Source organism: Gopherus flavomarginatus, chromosome 10, assembly GCF_025201925.1.
Source record: "Gopherus flavomarginatus isolate rGopFla2 chromosome 10, rGopFla2.mat.asm, whole genome shotgun sequence".
In the NCBI taxonomy this organism is placed as follows: domain Eukaryota; kingdom Metazoa; phylum Chordata; order Testudines; family Testudinidae; genus Gopherus; species Gopherus flavomarginatus.
This window is the reverse complement of record NC_066626.1, coordinates 12,551,747-12,574,772: the sequence shown is the minus strand read 5'-3', so window position 1 is coordinate 12,574,772 and position 23,026 is coordinate 12,551,747. Positions and strand designations below refer to the sequence as shown.

The window sequence follows — 23,026 nt, the reverse complement described above, 5'->3', positions numbered from 1 at the left end:
TTCATTCACCTGCACATCCCCCAATGTAATATACGCCATCATATGCCAGCAATGCCCTCTGCTATGTACATCGGCCAAACTGGACAGTCTCTATGGAAAAGGATAAATGGACACAAATCAGATGTTAGGAATGGCAGTATACAAAAACCTGTAGGAGAACACTTCAACCTCCCTGGCCACACTATAGCAGACCTTAAGGTGGCCATCCTGCAGCAAAAAAACTTCAGGACCAGACTTCAAAGAGAAACTGCTGAGCTTCAGTTCATCTGCAAATTTGACACCATCAGCTCAGGATTAAACAAAGACTATGAATGGCTTGCCAACTACAAAACCAGTTTCTCATCCCTTGGTTTTCACACCTCAACTGCTAGAACTGGGCCTTATCCTCCCTGATTGAACTAACCTCATTATCTCTAGCTTGCTGCATATATATACCTGCCCCTGGAAATTTCCACTACATGCATCTGACAAAGTGGGTATTCACTCACGAAAGCTCATGCTCCAAAACGTTTGTTAGTCTATAAGGTGCCACAGGACTCTTTGCTGCTTTTACAGATCCAGACTAACACGGCTACCTCTCTGATACTATAAAACTTGTGGCACACATTCAGTATTGTTCCTTGGCAAGTAAATAACTGAGCATGATTCGACCACCACAACTGAATTCTTACACCTAAAATCATTGGGCCATAAGGTCTCATCCCGCTTTTAAGTAGAACCCAGCCCTGTGACTCAGAGTCCTGCATAAATCCTGATAGCTACATGATGTCCATAAATAATTAAAAATTACATACCTTTTGCATTTGTGTAAAAGAAAAGCGGGTACCTTACTATGTTATGTCTATGTAGTACTGTTTGGTCGGGTAGCTTTGAGGAGCTGAAAATCTGCATAATTCGATTTCAGATCCTCTGAAGCATGTGATTGTCTACTTCTGGTTCCCAGGGAAGTGTGTGGCTGACTGGTCAGTTCATAACTCTGGTGTTCATGTACATGTTGTAAATCATTTACCTTTTTGTCCTTTCCATTTCTGTGAAAAATCAATTAAAAAAAAAATCACAGCTCCTCCAGGTAGTAAAGGCTGATGGTGCATAGGAGTTTTCCTCCACTGTTAGAACATTTAAATTTGTAATTTAACATTTATAGTCTGCTTAAGGAAGAGCCTTGGTGGTAAATGTTTAAACTAAAGACCACTTCATTTTTAACAAAAAGATAGGCAAAACATTGTCACTAAATTATATTCATGTATAGTGGCTTTCATATCTGATACTCTCCTTTATTCAATTGAAATGTGTCTTATCTGGCATCAAGTAAAAACTGTAACTGTTGTTGAGGGTAGGTGACATAAGAAAATAAGAACAGCCATACTGGGCCAGACCAACGGTGCATCTAGCCCAGTATCCTGTCTTCTGACAGTGGCCAATGCCAGGAACCCCCGAGGGAATGAACAGAACAGGTAATCATCAAGTGACCCATCATCTGTCACCCATTCCCAGCTTCTGGTAAACAGAGGCTAGGGACATCACCCCTGCCTATTCTGGCTCATAGCCATTGATGGACCTATCCTCCATGAACGTATCTAGTTGTTTTTTGAACCCTGTTATAGTCTTGGCCTTCACAACATCCTTTGGCAAGAAGTTCCAGAGGTTGACTGTGCATTATGTGAAATACTTCCTTTTGTTTGTTTTAAACCTGTTGTCTATTAATTTCATTTGGCAACCCCTAGTTCTTGTCTTATGAGTAAACACTTCCTTATTTACTTTCTCCATAGCTGTCATCATTTTACACACCTGTAGCATATCCACCCTTACTTGTCTCTTTTCCAAGCTGAAAAGTCCCCGTTTTACTAATCTTTCCTCACATGGAAGTTGTTCCATACCTCTAATAATTTTTGTTGCCCTTTTCTCAACCTTTTCCAATTCCAATATATCTCTTTTGAGATGGGGTGACCAGATCTGCATGCAGTATTCAAGATGTGGGCGTACCATGTTTATACAGATGCAATATATTTTTTCTTATCATCTACCCTTCCTAATGATTCCCAACATTCTGTTTGCTTTTCTGACTGTCACTGCCCATTGAGTGGGTGTTTTCAGAGAACTGTTCACAATGACTTCAACATCTCTTTCTTGAGGGATAACAGCTAATTTAGACCCCTATCATTTTATATGTATAGTTGGGATTATGTTTTCCAATGTGCATTACTTTGCATTTATAAACATGGAATTGTATCTGCATTTTGTTGCCCAGTCATCCAGTTTTGTGAGATCCCATTGTAACTCTTCACAGTCTACTTTGGACTTAACTACGTTGAGTAGTTTTGTATCATCTGCAAATTTTGCCACCTCATTGTTTACCCCTTTTTCCAGATCACTGAACAGCACTGGTCCCAGTACAGAGCCCTAGTGTAAACCCTAATTTACCTCTCTCCATTCTGACAACTGACTATTTATTCCTACCATTGTTTCCCATTTTTTAACCAGTTTCTGATCCATGAGAGGACCTTTTGTCTTATCCCATGACAGCTTACTTTGCTTAAGAGCCTTTGGTGACAGTGAATATATGCCCACAAAAACAGCACATTCATAGTTTCACTCATTTAGGAAACAGAAAAGTTAGATGCTTAGAAAGAGCTCCAATTTATTTTGGGCAGCAAAATCCTTTGCTCTGCTGCCATCTGTTGTAATATGAGGAGACCTGCTAGCTCCCAGTAAATAACACACAACACTCAACCTTACAGCTGTGTCATTTTTTAGGTTTCTGAGGGTAGTTAGCGTTCTGCCTTCCAGGGAATTCCCACCATAACCACACATTGTTGGATCTCTCTTTTTGAATAACTATTGGGGGTCTATCATCCAACTGAAGTCAAGAGAATCTTTTCATTGCCTGCAGCAATCTTTGGATCAGACTTACACCTGGAAGGGATCCAGAACCTATACCCCATTACAGGCCAAAGTGCTCTCTCTCAATAGGACAGAACTGCTCCATCTTCCCTGGGCTGGAGTGCCCAACCTATGGCCCCTGCCATGCACGGCCCACTAGACCATTTCATAAGGCCCGCAGCCTGCTTTAACGCAATATACTAACGGCTGATTCAGTAGCGTTTTGTCATCATGTTTACATCATTTTAGTTGACTAGTGTGTAAACAGACAATACTGTACATAGACACAACCTTTAAGAACTTTCTATCATTACTTTATTGGTGTCCTCATTAGCCAAGCAGTGAGCACTTAATACAACCTGCAGAGCTAATTTACAGTGGATTTTTCAGCTTGGATAAACGGATGATTTCTTTTACTAATTAAAATACAATCTGCTCTGGCTTCTGTATGTTCCATATTAAGATATGTGCGTAAACTTAGGTCACACTATGGACATTTCATTTTCAGGAAAGAACTTGGAGTAGATTTTTTTACATAGCACTGGCAGCTTATTAAACAAACATCCAGTACACTAAAGCTGTGGATGCTTAAATAGCTATTTCCATGCCTAAATTTAAGGGGGAATTAAGAACCACAGTGATAGGTGCCTTAGTAATACCTGAAATAGAAATGACATTCCAATATTAAAGAAATCCTGCTTCATTGAAATTATGATCTTTTTATGTCTATTACCTAGAAATATCAGCTATGGAACACATGAGCCAGCTGCTGGAGAAAAACAAAACTGCAGTGAGGTAATCAATGGCCCGTTTAAGGCTAAGCTCTATGTATACACAGCACACAGAAAGGAAGTGATTAGACCATTAGCCTAGGACTTGGGAGACCAGTGTTCAACACCCTGCACTGCCACAGATGTCCTGTGTGGCCTTGGTCAAATTGCTTAGTCTTCCTGGGCCTTAGTTCCTCCATCTGTAAAATGGGGATAAATAGTATTTCCCAACCTGGTGAGTGAGGATAAATATATTAAAAATTGTGAGATGTTCTGGGAGCCATATAAGAACTTAAGTATAAAAACTACATGAACAAATTAAATGAAGAATTGTTTATTTGTTTTGGGAATATGAAGAAATTATTTGATCTTTACAACGTATTATTTTGCATCTCACTGCAGTCCATATATTGTCTATGGATCAAATTATTCACCACCACCATGTGCACTCCCATAGAAATTCATGAAGCTGCACCAGGTGTGAGAACGTTTTACTTTGAACTACAGTAAAGCCTATGATTTAGAAAACTCTTAAGTGACATGATCAGCAATTCATCATTAAAAGGCTAGTTTTAAAAAAAAATCAAATAAGCAGTTTTTGTAAGAAACAATAAATAAAGGTGTCATAAACAGATAAGAAAAGTTAATAGCACAGAAGTACTTTATATCTCTTTGACTATAAAGGGTTAACAAGTTCAGTGAGCCTGGCTATCACCTGACCAGAGGACCAATCAGGAGACAGGATACTTTCAAATCTTGAGGGAGGGAAGTTTTTGTGCTGTGCTGTTAGTTTTGGTTGTTGTTCACTCTGGGGGCTCAGAGGGATCAGATGTGCAACAAGGTTTCTCTGCAATCTCCCTGATACAGTTTCTTATATTTCCAGAATAGTGAGTACGAGGTATATAAAGTGAGTTAGGCTTATGTTTGTTATCTTTATTTGCAAATGTGTATTTGGTTGGAAGGAGTTCAAATGTGCATTTGGCTGAAAGGAGTTCAAATTGGTATTTTGCTGAAAAGATTTTAATTTGTACCTGTATACTTAGGCTGGGAGGGTGTTCCCAGTGTCTATAGCTGAAAGACCCTGTACCGATTACATTTTAAATTTACAAAGATAATTTTTACTGTTTTTTTTTCTTTCTTTAATTAAAAGCTTTTGTTTAAGAACCTAATTTTTTTTTATTCTGGTGAGACCCCAGGGGACTGGGTCTGGATTCACCAGGGAATTGGTGGGGAGAAAGGAGGGAAGAGGGAGAGAGAAGCTGATTTCTCTCTGTGCCAGGATTACTTTCTCTCAGGACAAGCCTGGGAGGGGGAAAGAGAAGGAAGGTGGAAGGTGAATTGTCCTCTCTGTTTTGTGATTCAAGGAGTTTGAATCACACAGTGATCTTCCAGGGTAACCCAGGGAGGTGAAGCCTGGGAGAGGCAACGGTAAGGGAAAGGGTTTACTTTCCTTGTGTTAAGATCCAGAGTGTCTGGGTCGTGGGGTTCCCCGGGCAAGGTCTTGGGGGGACCAGAGTGTACCAGGCACTGGAATTCCTGGTTGGTGGCAGCGCTACAGGTTCTAAGCTGGTAATTGAGCTTAGAGGAATTCATGCTGGTACCCCATCTTTTGGATGCTAAGGTTCAGAGTGGGGAATTATACCATGACAAAAGGCTTGACTATATACCACTGAAACCAATGGAAATGTTGCCATTGACTTCAATGGGAGCTGGAACAAGGTCAAGAGGACAAGCAAAGAGTAAAGTTTTTGAACAGTCAGAGACCACCAGATCTACAGTGAAATGACAAAATACAATGATTACCACCTCATAATTGAAATACTGAAAGAAAACAAGAATTGGTACTTGTATCTTTACATGGTTATATTTGTGGAAAAAAGCAGTGCAACAGCCACAATTCAGGAATAAAATCAAACCATTTTTGAATATTTGAACTAAACAAGGCTGTAGTGCAAAAATAAAACTAAAATTTCCCCAAATACGTCTATAAAACAGTTTTCAAAATTGCACTTGAGTGTAAAGAGGCCAGTGAATCATTCAAATTAGTATATGGGTTTGGTGTGAAGAGAATTTAATGTTGGTGAAAGGTGCCAGATGGACGACACTCAGCAGTAATAGAAGTCAACAGACTGAGCAGACTCAACAAACTTGTCCGCACTGCACAGCCATGTGCCTCGACCATGACCTGGTGGGACCATCTCCATGGGTAAGAGAATACTGTAGTTCTATTTCCATAGCATTTATAATAATTAGCCACCATGGAGAGACTATCAATTGCAAGCAAGGCTTTTTGACGTGGACACTTGGAAATGAAGTAAGATAGCCATTTTCAATGGTCCACAAATGACCATCAGATTGTAACAACTTTTGTTCACTACTGACCTTGGTGGAGTCAAAAATGAAAGGAGGTGAAGAGTTCTATTCCATTACCCAAGTGTGACAAAGCCACTCAGTACTGAGGATGAGAAAGCCCATAAGCAAGAATTATTCAAGAGTTAACAGGAAACATACTAATTTTATTTTTAAAAAAGGCTGAAAAGATTATTAAGCCCCAAAGTAAAGCTTGAAAAGGAAACTAGCTGCAAAGGACACGCTTCAGGCTTGATTTCCACCTGCCTTCTTCCCTTATGTAACAAGCAGAAATCTGGGTACTCTTTCCAAAGGGGTGTGTGTATTTATTATTTTGCCTGTTCAAGTCAGTAAACTGCCTAGTAGACACCATTTTAGATCCTATGAGTGAGATTTTGTGATTGCTATTCATACCCTTATACAATTCCCCTTATTTATATCTAGTGGTAGGAGTGTAACACTCCAGGAGTGAGAAATTACCAAATATCTGTAGGCTTGTTTGTTTGAGAGAGAGACACGATGGCTCCATATTTCTTCCTAGTCAGGGGAAATTAAGGTGAAACATGATTTTAACTGATTAACAAAACCCCCCAACACCCCTATTGGAGGGAACCTAGCACAGAAAGGTGGAGAAATTAGAACAATTACAGTCACTGAACTGGGAATCTGTATTTGTATATTTGGGCTTTGTACACATACACTTCAGTACACGACATTTAGAACACATTACCCTAGTTCTATTGAATCCATTCTGCTAATATTCTTTTGTCCAGTTTTGGAAACTACATAAACAAAGATAAGCTTCTAGGTCTATATTTTTTAAATATTCTGAATATTCATTTTTCTTTGGTTATTTATTTTATCATTTCATTTTTCTTCAAATGGGAACTGAAAGCATTCTGACAAACTTTCAATTCATTTAAAAATCCCTGTAGCTTCAGAGTACATTTTTGTCCTCTGCTAAAATGCCATTTGTGACTCTCCACCCTAATGTGATATAGCACTTCATGTAAAGTTGGCCATAAAATGGAAATATCTTCCTGTTAAAAAAGACTGGGTTTTTGAAAAAAATTCAAAGTGTCAAAGCAAAATTTTTCATGAGAAGGGAAATTCTATTTCAGTAGAAACAAAGTGGATTTTTTAAGCTTCCTGCTGGGAATGCTCTGTCAATTTCACTTCCAGCCCCACTGCCAGAATGGCCTGGGTCTTCAGCCTTCTCCCAATACCCCCACAGGTATGGTGAGGCAGACAGCCTGTGTGCTCAGCCTCCTCACCTCTCCCCAGCAACAAGAGCTAGACATGGGTTTCTCAAACTTTTGTACTGGTGACCCCTTTCACATAGAAAGCCTTTGAGTGCAACCCCCCCCTTATAAATTAAACACACTTTTTAATATATTTAACACCATTATAAATGCTGGAGACAAAGCAGGGTTTGGGGTGTAGGCTGACGCTCATGACCCCCATGTAATAACCTCACAACCCCCTGAGGGGTCTCAACCCCCAGTTTGAGAAGCCCTGAGCTAGACAGTCCAGCTGCCCAGCCTCCCGGCGAACCTCCCCACTTCCAATGCAGAAAGATAGCCAAGCATGTGCCTAACACTGGGACTACATGCATGCTTAATATTAGGCACGTGCTGAAGTACCTTGCTGAATCAGGGTCTAAGTTCACCTAATTTTTATTTACAAATGCTCAACTGTTCTATTGTTAAATAATGAAGTACAGCTGGTCAGAAACTTTTAGTCACACTTTTTTTTGGGGTGAGCGGGGGGGGCAGACAAATGCCATTTTCATTGAAATCATAACATTTTGAAAAATGTTGATTTTTACAAACTGTCATCAATTTGTTTTATTAAAACACTCAGGAGGAACTCTGATCTGGAAAAGATGATGTTTCAATTAGTACTAAGTAACAGGTGTCTTTGATTTTAAAAATAAAATGAAAATAGTTTTTTTCAACTATTACATTATCTTTGACATTATTACATGTAAGTATTATGTACTAATACTTCTGACATGTTATGAAATATTATAAAATATATAAATGAAAAGACCCATAAAATAAAATTTGAAGCAAATTTCACAATACTGAAACAGAAATTTTTTGGAAATTCTGTTTTGTGGGAAATTCTAAAATGTTGAAATTTCCTCTGAAGTGGAAATTCTGAGTTTTAACAGCTTTATAATGAACTGCCACAATCTTTATGCAGCACTTCAAAAACTAGAAGTTGGCCTGATGCCTTTACACCGTGCTACATGTTGGCAATACAAAAACCTCAGTATAATTTTTCTATTGCACTACATTTTTAATCTATGAACAATTTAAAATATAACCTCAAAATTAAGAAATAAGGACCATATGCAACATTTACAAACATTTATTTTTTAGAAGTCTAAATACAAGATTGTGAAAACAAAGTCTACAACTGATATTTATATCATGCTCTCCTGCAAAACAAACACTGGCAGCTTGCTATCTGGAAGACGGGTGACATAACATTTGTTTCACACTACAGTGTTACACATAATATTCTGCAAAATACATTTAGATGTTACATCAACTTCCAGGACTGACTTTAAGATACTCAAAAGTATCCTCAATGGATGTTCATCCACAGGAAACACCCTAAATATATGTTCATCCATAGAAAATTTGAAAGCACATACTGGAATATCTATAAACAAACTTTAACAAGAGCAAACTTTTCTTAAAGTTATTTTTAACCTTTTTCTCATTAACATGCTCTAAGAAGATTACAGTTTTTACACAGATGTTAGTTTTTTCCTATTGGCAACTAATGACCTGGTTGCTTCAGAGCCACAGTGGCAGAAGGCTGTTTTCATTTTATCCAGCTCCCTCACAATGAAAGACAAAATCTTGCTACAGATTGTTGCAACTACCTTTTCATGAGTGGAACAAAAAATTACAAAGGAAAGTTTATAAAATACTATTATGGGAATGCTCATCCACTTGAACACAACACATACATAAAAATAAAAAATATTCAAAAACAAGCTCTTTTCCACACTGGTTCTCTTGGTCTTTTCTGCATCCATGCTTGCAATGCTGTGAAAATAATAATTGTTTGTTAAGTATTAGACATTCTGTAAAAATGTTAGCACATTTATCATCTTTAATTTTATGTAAATTTAAAGTAATAAAAGGCACCTATGCAAGACTCTAGGCACCCTAACCACACAATAAATAAAATCCCAGAAGCGTTAAGGTAACTATTTCAAGAGGAATTCAGCCAGCTAAACACCTAATGAGTTCTTTCCAGCCCTTTATTGTAAGAGGAAGCATCCCATTAGCCCTCTCCAAAACCCTATCCAACAAATGTCTGAATATATTAAACATTGCTTTCTTTATCTATATGCAATCAGCTTAAAGCACAGTTCTCATAATTCAAGTAACTTCTTAAAAGCAAAGATCAGGATGAGCAAATTGCCAATACTGGCCTTTAAAATGTGTATTTAAAAATTATATCTATAATTTTAAATACACTTTTGTGGCTACTGACTAACCCTCTCCCCTTTTCTTCCATATTTTCAGGTAAATGCATCCCTATGCAAAATTCATCACCACCACAGGAGGACAGGGCCAGCTGGGGCCATTTAGTAGTTATACTGCATCGTACCCAGAGACTTTATTCAGGTCTATTGCTCTGTTATTTTATGTGCTGCACAAACACAAAGGTAGTCGGTATATGCGTTGAAGAGCTTGCCTAATATGATGAATGACATAGGAAGGGTGGGGAAGATGATAAACTGTATATAATTTTGTAGATATATATTGTTAATATCTTAGAAAAGAGACAAGTAAGGGCAGATATGACAGAGGTCTATAAAATTATGAATGGTGTGGAGAAAGTGAATAAAGAATGTTATTTAACCCTTCACAAAACACAAGAACTAGGGGTCACCCAATGAAATTAATAGACAGCAGGTTCACAATATATATAAGGAAGTACTTCTTCACACAATGCACAGTCCACCTATATAACTCACTGCCATGAGATGTTGTGAAGGCAACAGTATAACAGGGTTCAAAAAAGAATAAGGAAACTTGATGGAAGACAGGTCCATCGATGGCTATTAGTCAAGAGAGTCAAGTATGCAACCCCATTATCTGGGCATCCTTAAGCCTGACTGCCAGAAGCTGGGACTGGAAGATGGGGGTGCAACATTCGATAATTGTCCTGTTCTGTTGATTCCCTCTGAAGCATCTGGCACTGGCCACTGTTGGGACACAGGATATTAGACTAGCTGGACCACCGGTCTGATCCTGGATGGCCATTCTTATGGTCTTATTTGTAATTACATAAACTCCAACCTTTCCAACTGCCCTTCAGCACAGACATTAAAAATTTATAGGGGCAGAAGGCTCCCCTCCAAATAAATGATCTGGTGCTGTTTAGGGGAGGAAACACCACAAGAGAATAGACGTGATGGGGCTGGACAGATCCCCCTGTCCCTGAACCAATTGTGGGCATGTGGGGGAAAGTGCAAGAAACATCCCACCCACTATAATAGGAAAGAGCTGGGGGATTGAGAAAGAGAACTCATAACACCCTAGAGTGGAGGGTACGGTGACTCTAGGCATAGGTGGACAAACAGCAAGTAATGGAGGAGATGGTGTGCATGCACACTGCTCTCAAAAGCAGCCCACATACTTATGTGGCAAATGGAAATATACACCATGAGGTCCCTCCACATCCAAACTCACCCCACATATCTCCTCCCTTGCATAAGGCAGCTCAAAATGCTGGGGCATGGGGGAAGTTCAGTGGGGCCACTGGCAGCTCTGCAGCATCAGCAGTAGGGAGGTCAGTGCCACTGTTTCCAGGGCTAACCCCGTTTCCAATGAAAGATGTCACAAGAGCTCCTTCCCAACCCCCAGTTTTCTTCCCAGGCTTCTTGCTGTCTTCCCTCCTGCAGAGTGTTTCTCTAAGCTGCAGCCTATATTTTAGAGGGTGGGGGAAGGGGGCACAGAGTGCACCTTTCTCTGCTTGTCACCTCCAGTCTTCTTATGGTTGCTGCAGCTTTCTAGAGCAGCCACTGCTGTCCCAGCATGCCTGCTCCCTATGATCATGCAGGAGACGACCTAGGCAGAGCATGTACCTGGAATCAGGGAGCATTTCTTACCAATTATTTTCTTTCTGCTAGCAGCATCTCCCACAATTTTTGACATCTGGGCTGCTCTACTCACTTTGCAGTTCACAGAGGCAGATCAACTTTTTGGAGCTGCGCTCTGGCCACACTCCCTTTGCTCCTGCTTATGGCCAGATGAGTTATTCCAAAGCTGCAAAAACATGTATAACAGTATTAGTATGAAATACTTAACTGCCTATTATATACAGTGGACCAAAACAAAAAATACAGCCTCATGGTAAAGATCCCTCGCAGCACCTGACCTTCTGGCCCTTGAGCCATTTAGTGTGGGTTTAAGTGTGGGAGATGCTGCTAGCAGAAAGGGAATTATAAGAAATTTTCCATTCTGCAGCCCTGCGTCTCCCACAATTCTTGGTGTCTGGGAAGTAGAGAGCGGTGTAGAGATGTAGGGAGAGTAAAGGATAAGGTCAGAGGACTAGAAAAACAGTATCCATTCCTATTTACATTTGCTCAAAGTGCAAAATCATATCTGGGATACTGCTTGCAGTACCTTCCTGCCACAGGATGCCAAGGCCAAGGACAGGAAGTCCACCTTGTAGTGTTTGATAAAGGTAGTAGCAGTTGATCAGGTAGCCACCTTACAAGTTTCCAGTATGGATGCACTAGCTCTTTCTGCCCATAAGGTCATGAGGGATCACTTGCAGTGTAGTGTAACCTGACCCCTGCTGGAGCCAGACTCTCCCATGCTTTGCACACTTCCGTTCCGCAATGCGTATAATACGCTAGTGAGAAAGAAGTTGGATGGTCTGAGTTCTTGGCATTTCATGTAGAAAGATACAAATAGGGCACCCCATTTTCTTCATAGACCCTGTACGTTTGATGTAGATTTTCAGAGCCTAACATCTAAGATGTGCCAAATTTCCTTGATAGGATGCTGCGGCCTTGGTCAAAAGGAAAGGAGAATCACCCCTTGGGATGCAGGGAAAGAAGAGTTCACCTTTGGAATAAATGATTCTGGAATCCTGATCACCTCATGAAGCATGAAGTAAGGCTCCTGCATAGAAAGAGTTGCCAGTTCTGACACTCACTCCATGAAGAAAGTCTTGATGGACAAAAAATGCTTACACAGACATTAGTGGTTTGAAGGATGGTTTATCAGGGCCCTCAGTACAACTGGGAGGTTCCATTTGAGAAAAAAAGGCCTGATCACTAGCTTGCCTAATCAGACTGTCCTAAGGAGTCTGGCTACCTGGGGGTTCTCTGCCAATGAACCTGTGGATCCTCTGAATATCAATCCACTAAGGGCAGACATCCAGCATACACTGGTACTGGGTTGGAAACCTTTGTCAAAACCCTTTTGGAGAAAACCCAAGTTAGCCGGAATTCCTGGGATTTGTCTCGTGTTCCTGGTACCACCTGCAGAACTTGGTCCAGACCAGAAGCGCTGATTTTGTGAGTTCCCTGAGGGATGGCACCAGACCCCACCCCTGCCTCTTCCTGCCCCCGCTCCTCCCCCTCTCCCCCAGTGCCTCCTGCATGCTGCTGAACAGCTGATCGCGGTGGGTGGGAGGCGCTAGGAGGGAGGGGGAGGTGCTGATCAGCGGGGCCCGCCGGCGGGCAGGAGGCACTGAGGTGAAGGGGGAGGAGCTAATTCATGGTGCCAGTGGGTGCTGAGCACCCAAAGAATCAGCGCCTACAGTACAGATAGAGGAGTATGCTTTCAAATTCGATGCTCTTCTGGAAGGAAGGTGTCCTGATGACTCTCGAGGAAAGGTCCAATGATACTAGCGCTTCACTTTCAATAGTCAGGCTGTTAGATACAACTAGTTTGGGTACAGATGAAGACAACCTTATGAGAGGATGTTTTGTCTCTCTGGGAGCTGTAGTGGTGATCCTAATTTCAGTGCTATTAGGTCTCCTCAGACAAGGAGAAGTATCAGTATCACTGTCAGTATCACTGCTCCAGTTTTATTTTTTGGATCAACTTCCTTAACTCATAGAAGAGACTTTGCTACTATCTGTGCAATAACGCATCTATGTTCCTATGTTGATCTCCTTGGTGAAGTATCTTGGTCTCTTGGGGTTCATGTGGTTTGCAAACAGATCACATGAGCGGAGACTGAATTATTCAATGATCAATTCAAAGGCTTCCTGATTCAGGCATGACAGAGTTGTTCACCTTGCGCCTGCTGAGCCACTCCACCCCTTCTGGTTCAGGTCTCCCTGTGTGTGATCTGCCCTGATGGAGAAGAATTTTCTGCTCACTTCATGATTTCCATTGCTTTGGTGTGTAACACTGGGATTATTTTTCCTCCTTGGTTGTTTATACATGTGACTGTGATCACGCTGTTTGACTATCTAAGGATGTAGTTCCTCTCTAAGCTGGGCTGTAATCTTCATAGCACAAGCATGACTGCTCTTAGTTCTAGAATGTCTATGCTAAGTCCTTTCTTCCAGGTGTCCTGAGCTGTGTGTTCCCCAGACCTTCAGGCTGGGATCAGTTATGTGGAACAGGAAAGCAACATGCTCTTGCTGACACTGCCCTGGAGTCACTCCCATTTCAAGGAGTCTATCACCTGCACCAGAACCTTTATTTGATCCTTCATGCATTCCAGGCAGTGGTCCCATACTTTCAGGATGAAGACCTGAAGGTGCCTGATGTGTGACTATATCGATGGAGTGATCCATATGCACAAAACTAGGAGGCCTAACTGTTGAAGGCTAAGTGCCATGGTAGGGTTCTTGCAGCTCGGAAACAATACAAGACGGTCCTGAATTTTCTGGAACCTTTTCAGACATGGGTATCCTTGCTATCGAGGTGTCTATGTCCACTCTGAAGCAGGTTATTTTGGTGGCTGGAACTCAGGAGCTTTTCTCGATATTGACAGTAAAGCTGGGTGCCAGCAGGAGGTTTAAATTCAGGAACATGGCTCTTTGTCCTGTTGTCAGGGATGGAGCTGTGATTAAGATATTGTCCAACAAGGTGCCCCGTAACAAGTCCGGCTATGACCGCAAAACCAAGATCTTTGTAAAGACCAAGGGGGGCCAGGATAGACCATAAGAGCATCAGATAATGATAATGCTCCCTACCATATGCAAACTGTAGGAACCTGCAATAGCATGGTCTGATCAGGATGTGGAGGTATGCATTCACCAGATCCCCTGAAGTCAGAAAGAACTCTGGAATAGGGATGACACTGCAGAGGTTAAGGTCTCCATCTGCAACATTATTGTCTGAAGGCCTGTCTGTACTCTGTCTTAAATGCATGGTGTGGCATTGGGAGGGACTGTTCAGATTTTGCAGCACTGTCTGCCACTACTTTGCCTAGCTTCTCCCCAAACAGCAGGGCTCCCATAAATCTGGAGAACAGCACCAGTTTGGAGTGGCTATATGCCTTCCAGGGACAGAGCCATAGGTAGTACCTGGTCACTGAGCTGGAGATCCTGGCTTTGGCTGAGAATCTCATCACAGCCATTGAGGTGCCAGTAACGCTGCTGCTCGGGAAACTTTCTTCAAAATAGAGGTGAAGTCAGGGTGATCTCTGTCCTTGAGAGCTCTGAGATCTTCCAGCTAGGAGAGAGATGCTCTTGCAAATCAAGCAGCCTCCAGGGATGCCCTGTTGGAAGCTGAGGAGGCCTCAGTCTTTTTTGAGAGTGGCCTCCATTTTTCTAACCGTGGGATCCTTAGAATAGAATCACAGAATCACAGACCTTGAAGGGATCTTGAGAGGCCATCTAGTCCAGACCCCTGTACTCCAGGCAGGACTAAGTATTATCTAGAACTCCCCTTCTGAAGGGATAACCATATATTTTGCCAGGAACCCTAAGGGAGCACCAACTTTCTGTATCTCAGTAAGCTGGACCTTTGATTGCTGGATCCTGTAGAATCTAAGATCATTTTTGTTAGTATGTTTGCCCTTGCTTGATTTGTCTCTTTCATCCCTGATTACTTCCCTGCAGGAGGAATGTAGGGGAATCGTGCCTTAGGGGCCCATTTCAGGAAGAGAAATTTTCTTATAGGCTTAGTCACAGAGTTCTGTTTCAGTTGAATCTGAACAGTGGATACAACCTTTTTGCACATGGCCTTGAATTTCTCAGGAGGAACAAACTTTTGCTGAGCCTTTTCCTGGTCTTGATCAGTGTCAGAGTCCAACAATTCACTATTCTCTGTGGAGGAGGGGGAAGAGGAGGTCAGAGGGCTTCTATTTCCCAGATCTCTTATGCTTTCTCTTTCCTTTTTTGCTTTGCTTTTTTCACTTTTTTAGCTCACTTAGCATATGAGCTCTCTTGCACTTTGGTGAGGCGTTTTGCAGCTAGTCATGATGAGGACCTGAAGTCCTCTGACAAGATTTCTTTCTGAGTCCTTGCCTGATGTGTCCCATTACCTCAGAGAATGGTGAGGGACAATACTTCCAGAGCCCTCCTGGCCAAATGGGAGTAGGCCAGGGGTGTTTATGAGCCCCGCTTCTTTTCCCATGGCACTTAGGACACATTTTAGGCCTTGGGGGATTTGTGACCCTGCAAATCTACCCTCTGTTTTCCAAGGACCCCTTGGGATTTATCCCAAGTCAGTTGACTGGAGTCCTCGTCCTTGGAGCCTTGCCCTGCTCTACTATTAACTCCTGGTCCAATTTCCCATATACATTAGAGTCAGGGATGCTCTCGTGGGAGAGGATTTTACATGCCTGTCTGACTCAGCCCTGGGACCTAACACAGTTAACAGTGGAAGACTGGACACAACTAACTGTCTGACGATCTTGGGGTGGCTGCCTCACAGATGAAAATTATTTGGCTTTTCATTCAGTGCTTTTTAGGCTGCTCTGTCATAAATGGAAGGTGCAGAGGAACCAACAGGGAGGCACTGCCGTGGAAGCGTTCAAACACCCAGCCAAAAAACTAACCAAGGCAGGAGAAGAGGGGCTAGGAGGGAGATCACTGCTCACCACTTTCCCAGATTTTGACGACCTCCCGCCATTAGGCAGATAAGAAGGCAGGAGCACTAAAACAGCCACCCACATTCTGCTTTAGAAGAAGAAAAGTTGGCCTGGAGTGGGAGCAAAGAAGCAGCAGCCAGACTGGAAGTGCCAAAAAATTGATTGGCTTCTGTGAGCTGCAAAGTGAACAGAGCAGCCCAGATGTCAAGAACTGTGGGAGATTCAGGGCTGCAGAAAGAAGGATCAATCAGAGTTCCTTAAAAAAAAAAAAAAAGAAAAACCCACAGAATCCCATCAAATAGATCCTGCCTCCTCCCCAAAAGACTAAGATTGACAAATCACCTATCCAATCCTCATCTTTAACAAAACCTGGACTGTCAACTTTTAATACAAAACTGAGTCTAGTATATATTCTCTGGACTATCTATATGGATTTCTGTTAAAAGAACAGGCCACTAGATGTCATTTTTGTCTGGAAAATTTTTGTAAATGCATCATCATCTATATGTACAGTAATGTTAATAGAGATTTAACCTTTCTGCTGTGAAATCAGCAGAAATTCTGAAACAATTTGGATAATATCATCCCAAGTATGCCAAATTTTACACAGTGAGATTTATATCTGAGTTAGCAATTTAACTCGGTAAACATTAAAAACTGTAAGTGATCATCACACAGCTATTCCAAAACAAGTTCATTCTTCTTCAGTGTCAATTCTTTCAGTGCACTCCCCACTGGCAATGAAGCACATGTGTGGTACTCGAAGCACAAAGAGTTATTTACTATGCTATACATATAGCTACATTATACAGCCATACCAACAATACATTTTCTATTTCAAAGTATTTTTCTTTCTGCACTAGAATGCTCACCTGTTTATGCTACTTTTTCCTCATATTTGGAAGCAGATTTCCTCAGAACAAAGGAAGCCATTTCCACAATAGCATTAATAGACAAGCCACTTAGGAAACCTTTATTATTTGTTCTGACCTCCAGCAAAGCATCCACAATATTATCTCTAAACAAGTGAGACAGAAATGAGATTGTATTTAACCGAGTGACGTTATATAAATATGTTTTCACTAATTCCACATTTATCATTTCATTTAACTACAGATGCTCGCGTAAGTCGAATTTTGCATAAGTCTGAAACATATATCGGACAATTATGCAAAACAAAACAAAAAACAAAACAAAACCAAAAAAACCAACAACAACAAATCCCAAACTCCACACTCCTATTTCTAGCTTCCGGAACTTTTTCCATAAGTGCGGATTTGCGTAACCTTGGGGGGGGCATTTGTATTTTGAATATTAGATTCATAAATCAGGAGAGAAAGATCAGATATTCTTACCTACTTGCCTTGGGATGCAGTTCTTTCAGTTTCTTCATCAATTTGGTAAAGCTGCTCAAGTTCAGTGTGTTAGGAGGTATAAAGGTAGCAGATGGATTAGGAGAGAACTGAACAGGTTTTATCTGTAGAGGATTCTCTCTTACACTCTAGATGCAAATTAAAACAACTGAACATAGAATGTGTTAAGTATTGTATGGATTGCTTATTATATTTTACAAAAGATCATCACTTCTGTTAGTACCATTTTTCAAACTATTGGAGCAATTACAGATTTAGTTCAATAGTAAAATATTTATAGGTATGTGTATCAGGATCAAAACTGATCATATTACAATGCAACTAACTACTGCATATATCTTAAAATTAAAAATATTCTTATTTTGGTTACCATTTTTATGTTTTTTCATGTGTAACCATGTTAAATTAGGCAAAATCTAGATTACCCTAGGAACAGTCATTTTCATATTAAATCAAAGTAGAATAAGTTTTCAGGGTTGTTGTTTTTTAAAAAATAATCACAACCTCAAAGCTTGTTATTGGATAAAATCAGTGGACGAACAAAATCTGAAAATGAATTCATCATATAATTTAGGATATAATTTAAACAAGTTTTCCCTTCCACTCTTCTCGCAAACACAAAAATCTTTCTTGTACCTTAATAAATCACAATCCATTATACTTATACAACCTTATTAAAAGTGAAAACTTTTAAATCTAAAAGAAAAAACAATATAAAATCATAGTCATTCCAGCGGTGAAATGTACAGGTATAGTTACTTGATGAGCTTACATCACTAAAGAAATAAAGGTGGAGATGTTAACATTAGGCAGGAGAAGATGAAGAGCTATGTCCCTTCTACAGTATGCAACAAATACTGATTTGAGCACTTTGCACAAGCCAACACTACTGCAAAATATGCTAAGTACAAAGTAAGAATTAACTCTAAAAACTCATCATAATCTGTCCCAGGAAGAATAATTTACCTGTTGATCAACTGAGAATAAAAGGTGTCCTGATTCATGTCTAAGTGGTTGTAAATCAGAGCTGAGTGCTTTTGAAGAGGCCAGGATAGGGGCAGGCACTGCTGAACAAACTGAGGGAGGGGAAAGCACTTTCAAAGAGGTTGAGGTGGTGGAAGGCACTTTCAAAGAGTCCGGGACAGAGCAGGTAGTTCTGACTTGAATATTTTCTTCCAAATTATCAGTGGCTTGGTTTTCATAGTGAAGTGGTCTGCAAACTTTTTGAGAAGCTGGAAGTATATTTTCTCCTGCAGTTTTTACAAGACTAACATTTACTGCTTTTCCTTTTATTTCTTTTCCATTCATTTCTTTCACAGCCAATTTTGCTTTACTAGCTTTTTTAAAACTCAGAGATGCATACCTAAAATTTAAAAACATATGCAAGAACTAAGAAAAAATACAATTTAATATACAATTTGACCAGCTTCTATCTGTGGATGATAGCAAATCCATTAATTACAAATGCTTCTGATTATGGTGCAGCTCTCTCCTACAATATTTTAATCCAGCAAGGACAACATTTTATAAGTGGTATTTTCCAGTAACATTTCAACTGTTTCTAGAACTCAGACACTGCCGGTGAACATCCAAAATATAATCCGTAGAAAATGTATTGATATAATTAAATCTCTACTGACACTAAAGTAACTTACAAAGTATTAAAACAACCCTTTCCTAAGTGGCACTTATTTTGTCAATAACAAATATAATACAAATAAAATTTATATTAATGTGAATGTACCTGTAGTTAGTAGAAAACTCACATATTGAAACCTCCAAAACCTGATACTTCTGGAAATGAGATCTTAGATCAACCTACAACAGATAGCATGTTTAGGATGTGAAGTACAGCATGAAAGTAATTTACTAAATAAACAAGGTATTAATATTATTATTATTAAAAGAAAGGCTATTTTACCTCTGATACTGAAGGACTTAAGCCACCAACATGAATAAAATAATGCTTATTTTGCTCACTTTTTGTATTCTCCACCATCTTTATTTCTGGTAGTACAGAAATAAACAAGAAAAAATATTCATTAATGTGCTATTCCTTATTCAATTCAATCTACAATAAATTAATTGTAGAAAAAAGCAGAAAATATGTAAAAGGAAAATGGTATCGCTAAAAAAATCACAGTGATTGAATGGAGAAAATGTGTTTCATGACTAGGGCCGTACCAAATTCATGGTCCACTTTGGTCAATTTCATGGTCATAAGATTTTAAAAATCATAAATTTCATGATTTCATCTATTTCAATATGAAATTTCAGAGAGTGTTGTAATTGTAGAGGTCCTGACCCAAAAAGGAGCTGTGGGAGTGTCACAAGGTTATTATAGGGGGGTTGTGGAACTGCTACTCTTACTTCTGCGCTGCTGTAGGTGGTGGCGCTGCCTGCATAGCTGGGCAGCTGGAGAGTGGTGACTGCTGGCCAGGAACTCGGCTCTGAAGGTAGAGCCGCTGCCAGCAGCAGCGCAGAAGTAAGGATGTCATGGTATGGTATTGCCACTCTTACTGCTGCCTGCAGAGTGGGGCCCACAGTCAGGAGCTGCCACTCTACAGCTACAGCTGCCCAGCTCTGAAGGCTGCAGCGCAGAAGTAAGAATGGCAATAACACAACCCCCCTCCAAATCCCTTTTGTGTCAAGGCCCCCAGTTTGAGAAACGCTGGTCTCCCCAGTGAAATCTGTAGAGTATAGGGTAAAAGCACACAAAAGACCAGATTTCATGGCAGGAGACCAGAGTTCATGGTCCATAATGTGTTTTTCATGGTCATGAATTTGGTAGAGCCCTACTCACGATACAACAGGGAAAAGGGTGAAATTGCATTTGTTTTCAGACAATTGCCTTAAAACACTACATAGAAAAATACATATTCAAAATTTTGTAAAGGAGAACATGAACACCAGAAACATTTTTTCATTTACTTCTACAAGATCTGGTAAATTGATTCTAAAAACAGAGTACGGAGTTTTAATTTGAAATTGTATTTGTCTAACCAATTTCCTTAATTCTAACCAATAGGTTCCTTTCCAAGACTCAAAGTCAGAGCTAGTCACAAATTGGGATTCTAGTGATCCCCTCTTGTGCAGGAAAAGCTTAGAACTCTGACGGCGTAACGTCTTTCTAGAGGCAGGGCTTGTATCAAACACTGTCCAGGTATGCAATTAAGGTCTTCAAAGTTTCAATGTGCTTCAGCAACTATGCATAAAGTGTAGCTAGATATTCCAATGGTATCAAATGCAGCTTTGAGACTCACACTGTTAAATCAGAGTATCTCAATCTTTTTTGGGTTGCAAAACACAATGTGGCCAAAAATTATCTTGAGTCACAACATTCTGCGATCCACTGAACATGCATAGGACTGAGCCACAGAAAATTTTTACGATTTGGAGGGTTTTTGTGAGTGTTATGGATTTAAAAAATGGATACTGGGAGCTGGTCACATTAATGGGGTGAGATGAAAAGCTTCTGCTGCTGATGGAATTTTATAGCTTGTGAGATTGCTGCTGAGTGATAGGTGTCAGAGAGACTGGTGCTCTACAGTAGAATGGGGAAGGACACTCCTTCCACCATCCCAGCACTCACCTGCACAACACTCATATTCTGAGCAGCACCACATCAAGGGACTGTGATGTCAGTTCCAGAGTCCCTTAAAGTGCTGATGGTTCTGCCCTGGAGCAAAGCCCCATGTGGGTAGCTATGAGGGTGAAGGACAAGAAGGGGAACGGTGGCAGCAGGTACAGGGGGCAGGCGCAAGCTGATCCTTTCCTCCTCCAGCTACCACTGGGTCTCAGGAACCCAGAGATTATTGTTGGTTTCAGCTAACAGGGTACAGTCCACTAGGTGCCCCTCCACAGACCACTTCTGGCATACACTGAAATGACTGGGCAGTGATGTCAGTGTGATTCAGGTTTTGATATTCAACTGGAACCTGCCACTCAGGAGCACTTGAAGCTGAAACTTTCAAGGTCTTCCAGGCTGGCTTCTCATTAGAGTTACAAGAAGAGGCTAAGAAGCCAAGAGAGACTTTACATACTTTCTTCAGCACCTAATTGCTCAAAGTCAGAAATCACAGGAGCAGAGAATGCACAGTCCTTTCCAAAGGAAAGAACATACTAAGAGCACTGATGCAGGTGACATTGATGCAGGGACTCCAATTTGAGCTGTAAAAAATGTGCTAAACATCAAATAGGGCACACTAGGTTTGAAGTGCTATTAAAAGATATTTTCTGTAAGAATAAAGTAGTGGAGAGGCAACAATATGGAGCTAAAGAGCAAGAAAGTTGGTTGCAGTGACTCGGGGAGTTCTTCACTGACCACAATCAGAAAGGTACTACTGGTTGGAACACCAAAGGGTTCCCACATTCCACTGCATGAGGGGTGTAACCATAGGTGCCGACTTCCATGAGTGCTCCAGGGCTGGAGTGCCCACAGAAAAAAATTAGTAGGTACTTAAGCAGCCGCTGGCAGCCAAGATCCCCAGCTTGCTGCTGGTGGCCCCACTGATCAACTGCTCCTCCTCCCTCCCAGCACCTCTTACCCGTCACGATCAGCTGTTCCGCGGCATGCAGGAGGCCCTGGGAGGAGAGGGGACAGGGCATGCTCGAGGGAGGGGGTGGAAAGACACAGGGAAGAGGCGGGATGGAGGCTTGGGGGCAGGAGTGGACACAGGAGGGGAGTGGGAAGAGGTGAGGTGGTGGCTTGGAGGAAGTGGTGAAGTACGGGCAGGGCCTGGGGCAAAGGCGGGATCGGGCACTCTCCAAGTAAAGAGGAAGACAGCACCTATAGGTATAACATGCCTCCCCTCCTCTTATGGAATCAACAAGCTTTATCCTTTTACTATACTTAATCTGAGCAGTTGCAACCATGCCCCTATACAGGGGCACAATCTCAAGAGCATGAATCTGTCCTAATTATCTCTGAAGAAGTCAGTACACCTCTACCCCGATTATAATGCTGTCCTCGGGAACCAAAAAATCTTACTGCGTTATAGGTAAAACTGCATTATATCGAACTTGCTTTGATCCGCCGGCGTGCACAGCCCCCTCCGGAGCGCTGCTTTACTGTGTTATATCCAAATTCGTGTTATATCGGGTTTCGTTATATCGGAGTAGAGGTGTATTAGAAAAAATTAAAGAGGAATATTTCCAGCTCTGTGTTTGATGACATACACATTTGAAAATCTTGGCCAATGTGGTAAAGTTCACACAAAAGCTAGAAGAAATTCTTTATAGGAAACTCATTGCAAACAAGGAAAGAGAATAGTACTAAAAAAATATGAAAAAGTTGCACTTGAAAATCCAGCTGATGCTTCAGAGGACAACAATGTTCAATAAAGCAACACTAATGCTATTCTTAACTAAACCAATAGAGTGCTCAACTCACCTGTTGTACTAATGACCTTCTGTAGATTTTCTTGTTGTTTTTCATTCCTTTGAAGTGTTACTGGAAAATCAGTGACTGTAAAGTTTTCTTTAGCATCAAACCAGTCTTCATTTACTTCTTGATTTTTTCTGCAGTCTGCAAAACAGTTAAAGCATATACAAACACTCCCCGGGTTACGCAAACCTGACTTACGCAAATCCGCACTTACGGAAAAGGTT

The 23,026-nt window shown here is 40.9% G+C and overlaps 1 protein-coding gene across 1 annotated transcript in view; it reads right to left on the bottom strand.

Annotated features, from left to right (window-relative positions):
- Positions 1-8,801: 8,801 nt before the first annotated feature.
- Positions 8,802-23,026, bottom strand: part of RBM44 (RNA binding motif protein 44) — a 39,475-nt gene continuing 25,250 nt past the window's right edge. The window contains exons 9-15 of the mRNA XM_050916119.1: positions 22,809-22,943; positions 19,338-19,423; positions 19,161-19,234; positions 18,383-18,779; positions 17,399-17,544; positions 16,916-17,061; positions 8,802-9,064 (exon numbers count right to left, since the gene is read on the bottom strand). Coding sequence (XP_050772076.1) covers positions 16,920-17,061; positions 17,399-17,544; positions 18,383-18,779; positions 19,161-19,234; positions 19,338-19,423; positions 22,809-22,943 — 980 coding nt within the window. The 3' untranslated portion in view covers positions 8,802-9,064; positions 16,916-16,919. The remainder of the gene's footprint in view (positions 9,065-16,915; positions 17,062-17,398; positions 17,545-18,382; positions 18,780-19,160; positions 19,235-19,337; positions 19,424-22,808; positions 22,944-23,026) is intronic.